Source organism: Rhincodon typus, chromosome 36 (genome assembly GCF_021869965.1).
Source record: "Rhincodon typus isolate 14 chromosome 36, sRhiTyp1.1, whole genome shotgun sequence".
NCBI classification, from domain to species: domain Eukaryota; kingdom Metazoa; phylum Chordata; class Chondrichthyes; order Orectolobiformes; family Rhincodontidae; genus Rhincodon; species Rhincodon typus.
In genome coordinates this window covers 22,459,355-22,470,313 of record NC_063367.1, presented here as the reverse complement: position 1 = coordinate 22,470,313, position 10,959 = coordinate 22,459,355, and the positions used below count along the sequence as shown (strand labels likewise).

Sequence of the window (10,959 nt, the reverse complement as noted above, 5' to 3'; positions counted from 1 at the left end):
CCTTGTCTATTCTCCCTATCCCTCCCTCTCATGATTTTATAAACTTCTATCAGGTCACTCCTCAGCCTCCAAGGGTTCAGAAATGATTTAAAAGGATGTTGCCAGGGTTGGAGGGTTTGAGCTATAGGGAGTGGCTGAATAGGCTGGGCTATTTTCCCTGGATCATCAGAGGCTACAGAGTGACCTTACAGTGGTTTATAAAATCATGAGGGCATGGATAGGGTGAATGGCCAAGGTCTTTTCCTGGGGTAGGGAAAAACTAGAGGGCCTAGGTTTAAGGTAAGAGGAGAAAGATTTAAAAGGCACCTAAGGGGCAACTTTTTCACGAGTGTGGTGTGTGTATGGAATGAGCTGCCAGAGGAGGTGATGGAGGCTGGCACAATTACAGCTTTTAAAAGGCATCTAGATGGGTATATGAATTTAAGGGTTTAGAGGGATATAGGCCAAATGCTGGCAAATGGGACTAGATTAATTTAGGATATCTGGTCGACATGGACAAGTTAGACCAAAGGGTCTACTTCCATGCTGTATAGCTGTATGACTCTATGACTCTGTAATAAGATTAAAGGGATTTAAGACGGTAAAAAGGCAGAATTAATGGTGCTTTACTTAAATACATGTTGCATTTGGAACAACATAGATGAACTAATAGCGCAAATAGAAGATAATGGATATGACCTTCTCGCCATTGCAAAGACATGGTTACAAGGAGATTAAATCTGGGAACCAAATATTCAATGGTATGTGACTTTTCAAAAGTAGATGCAGGATGGGAAAGGTGGTTAAGTAGATTTGTTAGTATGAGATGGAGTAAGAGTAATAGCAAGAAACAATCTTGGATCGGAAGATGTAAAATCCATCTGGGTGGAGTTCAGAAATAACAAGGAGAAGAAGACAGTGGTGGGAGTCGTCAACAGACCCCCTAACTGTAGCTATTCTGTTGGACAGAGAATCAATCAGGAGATAATGACTCTAAGTAAAATAAAAGTCATTGATAATGGGTGACTTTAATTTTCATGTAGGTTGGGTCAGCCAGATTAGCTGAGGTAGCATAAGGAATACTTTATAGATATATTTGGGACTGTTTCCTGGAACAATATTTTGTGATCCAACAAGGGATCAGGTTATTTTGAATCTGGTAAGTGTAATGAGACAGGTTTAATAAACAATCTCAGAGTGAAATATCCCCTTGGGAACAATGACCAAAACATGGTTGAATTTAGCATTCAGTTTGAGAGTGAAAAACTTGGGTCAGAGACAAGTGTGCTAAATGTAAGTAAGGGTAATTACATAGGGATAAGGACAATATTGACTAGAGTAGATTGGAAAAAGAATTTAGCAGAATTGACAGTTGAGGAACATTGCTAGACATTTAAGAAGATATTTCATGACTCACAACAAAGACAATTCTAGGAAGTGGTTAAATTGACCATGCTTAACCAAGGAAATTAAAGGTAGTGTCAAATTGAAAGATTAGTGTTACACCAGAAAATTGGGAACTTTTAAACACAACAATAGATGACCAAAATGAGAGGATAGAGAAAATAACCCATGAACGCAAACTAGTAAGTACTATAAAAACAGACAGTAAGAGCTTCTTTAAGTATATAAAAAGGAAGAGAGAAGCCAAAATGAACATGTCCCTTAGAGAATCAGGTGGGGATATAAAAATGGGGAACCAGGAACCAGCAGTGGAGTTGAGTTAAATACTTTGCAGTATTTGTTATGGTAGAGGGTACTAATAGAACTTTTAAAATGCTAAATGATCAGTGGGGATAGTGGTGGGGATAATGGTATGCAGGTGGAGACAAAATAGACATAATACCTATCTCTCGAGAAAAACTACTTGGGAACATAATGGGGCTAAAAGCTGATGAGTTCCCTGGACTTGGAGAGTTGAAACCCATAATTTTAAAGGAAATAGCAACAGAGATAGTGGATGGACTGGTGGTAATCCTGCAAGAATCTTATGATTGGAGAAAAGTCTTAGAGGATTGGAAAACTGCCAATGTAACATCCTTCTTCAAGAAGTAAACGATAGGCCAGTTAGCTTAACATCTGTCATTGGTAAAATGTTAAAGTCTGTTATAAAATGTGTAATAGTACAGCATTTAGATGTACATAACACAATTAAGCACAGTCAGAATGGCTTCACAAAGGGGAAATCATGCCTGACAAATTTATTAGAGTTGTTTGAGGAGGTAACAAGAAGATAAGGAGGAACCAGTCAATGTATATATTTGGATTTCCAAAGGCATTTAGTAAGTTACTGCACATAACGCTACTTAACAATATGTGGCCCAGGATGTTAAGGGAAATATATTGGCATGGATAAGAGAACAAATAATTAATAGAAGATGAAGAGTTGGGATAATGGGACCATTTTCATTTGGCAACCTATGGAGTGCCACAGGCATTAGTGCCGGGATGACTTGGATAATGGAAATAAATTTACTATTGCCAAGTGTGCAGGTGATACAAAAATAGGTAGACAGTCAAATAGTGATGATAATGCAAAGAGTCTGCAGAGGGATACAGATAGGTTAAGCAAGTGGGTAAAATCTTGGCAGATGGATTATAGTTTGAGAATATGTAAGGTTATACACTTTGACCGGAAGAATAGAAGAGCTGCGTATTATTTAAATAGGAAAGACTGCAGAAAAGTACAGCATAGAAGAATTTGGGAGTCAACATGCAGAATCACAAAAAGCTAACATCCAAGTTCAGTGGGTCATAGGAAAGGCAAATGAGCTTTAATATCAAAGAGAACGGAATCTAAAAATAGGGAGATCCTGCTAAAACTATACAAGGCTGCACCTGGAATACTGTGAACAATTTTGGTCCCCTTATCTAAGGAGAGATATATAGGCACTGGAGGCAATCCAGGTATAGGTGGATTGTCCTATGAGGAGGGGTTGAGTGCGTTGTGCTTGTACTCATTGGAGTTTAGAAAAATAAGAGGATACCTTACTGACAGTCAAGATATTTAGGATACTAGCAGAGAGTTGTTTCCCCTTGGGGGGAGAATCTAGGATAAGAATGCTCATTTAAGACAGAGATGAGGAATTTCTTCTCTCAGAGGGTCCTGAATCTGTGGAATTCTTTACCATACATGGCTGTCACAGCTGTATCATTGAGTTTGTTTGAGGGAGAGTAATGGAGAGTAATTAATCAGTAAGGGAATCAAAGTTTGTGAGGAAAAGGCGGAAATGTGGAGTTTAGGATTATCAGATCAATTGTGGTTTAATTGAACACAGAGCAGACTCAGTGGGTCGAATGACCTACTTCTGCTCCGACTCTGCTATGATCCTTGGTGCAGAAATTGAGTACAGTTGTCAGGGGAAATTAGCCAGAGAACGAGTGCTCCGTCCCGAAGGATGTGAAGCTCGACTGTTAAGGCTGTAGCCATCCAGGCGAGTATTGCTTTCAGTTAGATAGGAACTATATGACATGCTTACTGTACATACATAAAGATACATGTAAATCTGATCTCATTAAGCAGAGCATTGAAGACTCTACTTGTCCCAGCACATTTCAACTGCTGAGTAGGAAATATGGTTCCCGCAGCTATTAAGATCCAATGAGCCTGATACCGCGTGTATTTTGTGGACCGAATCTAGTATAGTAGCCTGTCACGCATTTCAGTGATAAAGCCTTCTCATATATGAGAAGCGTGGGCGAGGCGGTGCCTGTGGAACCGTGTTCCAGAAATAAGGCAACAATTTTAGGAAAGGAATGTTAAAACTTGGAGGGAAGATGTGGAAAATTGTCCTACGGTTCAGTTTAGTCAGATCTGCATCTTATTTCTTGCTTTAGTCATTCTACACCGTTTGGCAATTGCACCGACCTTGATGCAAAGTGGAAAATGTGAATTTTAGGGGTAATCACATCAAAAGCGGGATTTCCACCAAAACAAACACTATGGGTAACCAAGGCAGTAACTCCACCCCAGGCTGTGGCTCGAGAGCTCGTTATCTCCGCATATTTTAAACGTGGAATTCAACCACCCAGAGAACGGTTGGATTGACTCATCTCTAGATGAATGAAGCTGTGTTGAGTCCCCGTAGATGTAGCGCTTTTTAAAAAAAATCCTGGGACTGTAACGTGAGAGAGCCTCTGTGTGAGAGGTTGGTCTCTGAAACAGCGGGTTAGGCACTCCCACTATATACATACAGACTGCTGAAGGGGGAAAAAAGACTTTTCTGACTGAGTTGGAAAGCGTATGAGTGCATAAGGGAGACAGATGGCTTCGAAGAGGGAATCCGTTTTGGTTGCTACAACTCCAATTCTGCATTTCTTAACTGTTCTACTTTCAGATATTGCATTAACCTCTGGAGGTGGGTGTTGAAATTCATAATTTTTGCAGTTTTGCAGCTCTTTGTGACGCTGGGGTTTTTTTTAAAACAAATTTTAGAGATGGAATCGGTCACGTTGCAGTAGTGAAGTCTGAAGTTCGGTTGCTGACACTTAGTTGCAATGTATTTTTCTCCTCTCGGGCCCTGAGTTTACTTGTTAAAATGGCTCGCATTCCCAATAAGATCAGGTCTGTCTGATATCTGCAGCCTTTATTTACAATTTGCACAAGCAGTTCCGGTTAAATGATAACAATTCAGAGTAACGGCGTTCATCTGTCAGTCGCCAGCAGTGTTCGTTGGCTATCTTAAAGGGATAATGCTTTTTTGGGATAGAGCACAACTTATTGAAGTTAAATATATTCGCAGGTCCTTTTAATATATTGTAAACAAAGTTAATTTAGTTTAACTCCATAGAGATCTTGAGAAAGACGGTCATCTGGAGTTAATTCATATTATGCTTCCAGAAGCTGATGTACACTGGAGTTGCAATTATATATGTACTGCCTGTATGTATTTAGTATTGTTCACTCTATAGCTAAAAAACAAATAAAGCCCTGATGCTTGGAGCGTAGAAAGAAACCATTGCATCCACAGAATTCGGTATTGTTGTTACAGAGGTTACTGGTACAAATCTAGTGGATATATTACAACATTGAAGGTCTTGAAATCATTTGAGCTAAGCTAGATACCCTGTAAGAAAGGCTATATTCTCTGACGTGGTTTTGATAATGTGGTTTGAGTAGACAAGAAGGATGGTGCATTTTTACTTGAATTCACTTCATCTGGATAATTGGAATTTGAGCATTGTCATTGAATGTAGACCCAGGTTACTCTAGCCTACACAGTGGCACAGTAGTTATGTTGCTGGACTAGTAATCCACAGGTAAAATCAGAAAATGCTGGAAATGCTCAGCAGGTCAGCTAACATCTGTGGAGAGAGAAACAGAGTAAACATTTCTAGTCCAAATGCCTCGACTAGAGATCCCGAGACATTCAAATTTCACCACAGCTGATGTGGAATTTGAACTAAGTTAGTGAAGTAAATCAGTTTAAAAAGTTAGTACCCCTAATGGTGACTGTGTGACTACTGGATTTTCCTAATAACCCTTCTGATTGACACGTCCTTTAATGAAGGAACTGTGCTGTCCTTACCTAGTCTGGCCTATAGTTTGACTCTTAGCTCACCCCTGAAATGGTGCATTAAGCCATAGGGCTGTGAAGAGAGAGATCTCCAATTGCACCAAGAGCAATTGGGAACAGTGATTACTAATCCCCTCTGCCCCCATTCTATGGATGGATAAAAACAAAAATATTGCTGAGGAAATTTTCTTCACTACAGTGGTATAATTGATCACTATTACAAATCATAGCAAGTGGGAACTTTATACCACTCAGAAAATCAACTAACCACAACTGGCATGAAGAAATCAGTTCATTAAGAATTGCAGATAGTAAGGATGAATCCTGGCGTGGTAGCTTAGCCAAACATTGGGATTACTCATGTATGTTGGGTGTACATGATCTACAGGTGGAGTGACTCATGAGTGCTGCTGATGTGACTCTGAGATACATTGATCCAACATGTGGTTCAGAATCAGAGATCCATTAAGAATATGATGTGACGGTATTAAATTACTAAAAGAAAGCACTATTTTAATTTTACAAGTTACAGTTTAATATATTTTCTCTCTGTGATTTATTTACTGGATGACCAGTTCATTTCAGATCTTATCCTGGGGTTGTATTTGAAATTCATATCCTAGGTGTTTTGTCTAAAGTGGCATATTGTTGAGACTAAGCACAATTGCTCATTACTTTTGAGTTTGAGTACTCCTGCTAACTGCCTTTCCATAAATAGCTGAATCTGTGAGCGTACAAAAATCCAAACCACTCAGAGTTGTTGCTATTAACTGACATCAGAAATAATGTTCAATATAACTGAAGTAATTGCATGTAAATAGATGTACAATAACACGCCTAGATGTTAAGCAGTGGAGCCACTAGGCAGTCTTCAAGCTCTTCACTTCATTCTTTATGGCTTTCAAACCATATAAAGTAGAAAGTCAACTCAAATGTTGGCTCCAGCTTTAGCAATAATAAGTTTAATGGAGGCAAACATTTAGAGAAATTGGCAGTTAACCAAGAGAAACACTAGTCTATTTACCATTCTAACTGAAATTACAAAATCTCTAAAAATACTGTACAAACTGTTAGTATGGACATGGACTTATTTGTGCTTTATTTAAAAAAAGAGACCAGGAATGTGTAGACTGGGTACACACCTAAAGGTTAGTCTGTAAAGGTAGGAAATAACAGTGTATATTCATGTGGAATACATCTGCAACAGAAGAATAAACAACAGGGACACCTGGGGAATCATAGCCTAAACATTGGATGGCATAGCACCTGTTTATGATGCAATCAAAACAAGCACTGAAGGAACTAGTGTGGCAATCTCACACACATTGTAAGAGCTTCATGTACTTCTTTTTGGAAATACCAACTAGAAAGTAAAAGTTTCGATTATTAATTTTGTTTTGCAACTCAAAGGTAAAATGGAACTGTGTAGTTAGTTATTGGTTAGGCAAGAGCATGTAACTGTTGGGAGAAGCTCGATTTGATACTTTAGTGAGTCACATTGACATCAGGTGCCTTTGGATTGGAAAAAAAGAAACTGCTCAGCAACAGCTTTTTAGATTTGTTTTAACTCATAGTCACAGATCAGAGAGGAAAGAGATTAATTTAGCTTTGAGACCTCCAGAAGTCTGCAACAAGCCAGCTTGTTCTTCCTTTCCTCCTCTATGAGTGGAAAAGAAGTAACACTCAAAGACTCTGCAAAGAAAGATAGCGTCTAACTCCAGCAAAGACCTAGGTTCAGCTGACTGGCTGCAGAATTGAGGATCGCTGTGGTTAGCAACAACATGATATCATTGCCAAAAACCATGACATTTGAGACAAATTCACTGAATCCCCTGCTGTGGTTTGGACTCTCAGTCCACAAACTTTGTTTCTTTTTGCCCATTTTTCTACCCACAATATTCCAGAAAATTTGTTTGTCACATCAGTCCTGTCTTGCCTGTCCTATATGTGAATGGATGTGAGAGTGTTTGGATTTAGAGGAGGTATAGTTTAAGTTTCCATATTAGTCATTAATAATCCATTTGCCACATATTAGAGCATACATTTGTTGTAATAAATGCTTTTGTTTTCTTGTTTATTAATAAAACGTGATGTGAGACTTTATGTTCAATGGTGATCACCATCAGGCAATACATATCTTACTGATTAAATTAGTCATTTAATATTGACTTGTGGAGCAGAGGGGCTTGATTTCCAGTACACTCTTCACATAATGGTAGTGACACACTCTGTGCCAATGGATGCAACATGCTATGTTGTTCAGGCTGCCTATAGTTGCCAATAGTGTGCACCTGAAATAGCTGTTAGGCTCAGTGACTATTTGGGGTCCTTCCTAAAAATGTATTCTTTGATGGTATGTGGGAGTCACTGGTAAGGTCACCATCCCAAATTTCTCTTCAATTTACTAGACCATTTCAGAAGGCAGTTAACAGTCAACCACATTGTTGTCACATGGAGGCGAGACTTGGTAAGACTTCTTGTTCCCTGAAAAACATCAGTAAAGCAGATGGGTTTTTATAACTATCAATGGTGACATTATGGTCATCATTACTGATTCCACTGGTCATAATTTTAGATTTACTAATTGAATTAAATTCCATCTGCCATGATAGAATTTAATCCTGTGTCCTCAGGACATTAATTTGGGTCTCTGAATTACTACTCTATCACCATGTCCAACTATGTCCCTTCCAGGCCCATTTCTGAAGTTGTTTCACATGTGATCACAGAGTGGACTTTTATGCTGTGCTCTGTTTTGTTAGATCTACAGCAAACAAGCCAATGATTTTTTAACATTGTTTATTGAGTTCTAAGTGAAACAAGGAGTCACAATGTTCCCTCTGGCTTCAGGTTAAGACTTCAAATGGTTGGTGGTCTTTGCTCATTCTGCACTGCCACCACCTCCAACTCCCCTCTCCCACTCCACACTTGCTGTAGTGCTAGTATCCCTATCCGCTGTATTTCATTTTCTTCATTATCACACTGGGGAATTCAACTGAGTCAATTAAGAGAAATAAATTTTTCTCCAATGGGTCTGCTTCCCTCATTGCTTCCCCACTCTTTCAGTCAACTTGATTCTGCCTCATAGAAATGCCTCCCAAACTTTAAATCTTCCATCCTGCTTTCATTTATTTTTTTCGACATTCTTCTGTTCTGTTTTTTCAGGTCTAATCCCAATTCTATATTCTTCCCCTCTGCCTGGTAGTTTACTATAAGCGTTTTGTACAGTTGATGAGTTTTATTTTAGGCTTAGGACCTTGGATCTGTGTATACCCCAGGCAACTTTATGTAGATTGTACTGTCAGCTTTGTGCCCAGCTGTTAGTTTCTGAATCATTACTTTAGCAGACAGCTATGCACACAGTCAACAGAGGTTACAGCTACTGAGCTGAGAACAGGAAAACTTTATTTCACAAAATGTATTCTAACAACTTGTTCAGAGTAAATACCATAAAAACATAAGTGATGGTTGATCTAGCCCATACATCGATCCCTGATCTTTGAACAAAAAATAATTAATTTTTCATATACCTTGACTTTTGGCCATAAAATACAAACTTTTTGTACTAACCACTTACTGCTCAAATCAATCTTGCCTTGCTGCAAATCCGTCTAATAGAATCATAGAATAGCACATCATTAAATGCGATTGTTCAGCTCCTCATTTCTGCACCCATGATCGAGCAATGTCATGGTGCATGCTTCGTTCCTGCCAATCCCACCCATTAATATGGCAACGTGGTGTCAAGAAACGATATAGAGGCAGCCCTGTTCAAATTTAAAGTCATTAAGATTGCAACAGCTGCATATTCAAGATATTAAAAAAGAATGTTTGAGATTGGAGGAAGCTGTCAATGCAGCTTAGACAAATGCCTAAGAATAACTGACATAAGGATAAATACATGAATAGGAAAGGTTTGGAGGGATATGGGCCAAATGCAGGTATGTGGGACCAGTTTAATTTGGGGACATGGTCTGTGTGGAATAGCTGGACTGAAAGATCTGTTTCTGTGCTGTATGACTCTATAGAGAAGAAAGCTTAGCATGTGGTAAAAGTTGGAAAATGAATTTGCAAAGTAAGTCATTGAAAATCACCAGAGTGCACTGTGTGTTTCTGAAGCATCAACCTGAATCCTTGCCCTCAAACAAACCAATGCAGGTTACATTGACAGCCCTGGATGAAGTATAGGATTAATAAAGAGAAACAACTTATCATGCAATAAAAGACCAGGATTTCACAACATCTTTCATCTGGGATGAAAGCAGAAAGAAGAGCGTTGTCAAATCATTGATGAAATTCAAGATACCCAATGCACTTGACAAAAAAAATTATTTGTGCAATTATATAGTCGATGATAAATGCTGATGAAGATGATGTTAAACCATTGAAAAGGCAGATTGGGATAAGTTAATTGGTTCTGAAGACAAGGAGGAGGATGATGATTTTTTTAAAAACAGGTTGTACCTCAGTAATCCGGTAGTTTTGGGACCAGGCCTTTGTTGGACCAGAGGATTTGCTGGACCACAGGAAGTCATATGCCCAATATCAGATTCCAGACTCCTGGTCTGTACCTTGCCCTCACACTGAGACCAAAACCCAGCATGTGGGCTGCTCTGTTTGCTGCCTTCACCACCAACTTTGCCAAGTCACTTTAGGTGTTGGTGTTGAAGAAAGACAACTTTGAGGAGATGCTTCAGAATATCAAAGCCACCTGGGAGACCTCTGTAAGTGATGGGGAGAGGGGATCTAACCAGGACATAAACTAGCAAACCCAACTAAAGCATGGAGTAAACCAGTCTGTAACTAGGAACTATTTCCTCTATAACTAGTAATAAACCATATTTTACTAAGTGCTGACTTTTCAGAATGAACTTCAAAGTTGTGTAGGAAATGAGATGAGAAGGGGTGGCTCTGGGTGGTGGAGGGAGGGGGACTGGTGTCTTCAAGCACAAGTACTGTGGGTGCTGCACTACAGAGTTTGCTGGACTAGAGAGTGCAGGATAACGGAGGTACAACTTCTGCAAGCTCAGTGCATACACTGTTTTTGAGTAATATTCCTTCCTGTGCCATGAAAAACTGAATACAATTTTATAAGTTTTATATATGTCATTTGTTTTTTATGAATTTGGTAATTTTAACATGCAGAAATTATGGCCTACCTCCTTGGAGATTATTATTTATTTGTGAATAAAAAATTAGTCATAAAGATACTTTTGGCTCCATTTGCAGTACTTTTGAGTGTGGGGCTTGCTACAACAGTTTCTGATATAATAGCTGTGACAGGGAAGCAATGGGAGGGGAGGATTTTAACCACTCCAGAAATATCATTTGTGTAAAAGTTGACCCCTATTTTTGACTAAAAGTTTCGTCTTAGAAACTCAACCTTGTCAAGACAGGACAGGATGAACTTGGAAAATAATAAATGTGAAAAACCTAACATGAATTTCATACTCTTGAAGACTAA

The 10,959-nt window shown here is 38.9% G+C and overlaps 1 protein-coding gene across 1 annotated transcript in view; it reads left to right on the top strand.

The window, feature by feature from the left end:
- Nucleotides 1-4,030: 4,030 nt before the first annotated feature.
- The window catches only part of cspg4 (chondroitin sulfate proteoglycan 4), an 84,517-nt gene continuing 77,588 nt past the window's right edge, over nt 4,031-10,959 (top strand). Inside the window, exon 1 of the mRNA XM_048617279.1 lies at nt 4,031-4,337. Within this exon, the coding sequence (XP_048473236.1) occupies nt 4,244-4,337 (94 nt within the window). The 5' untranslated portion in view covers nt 4,031-4,243. The remainder of the gene's footprint in view (nt 4,338-10,959) is intronic.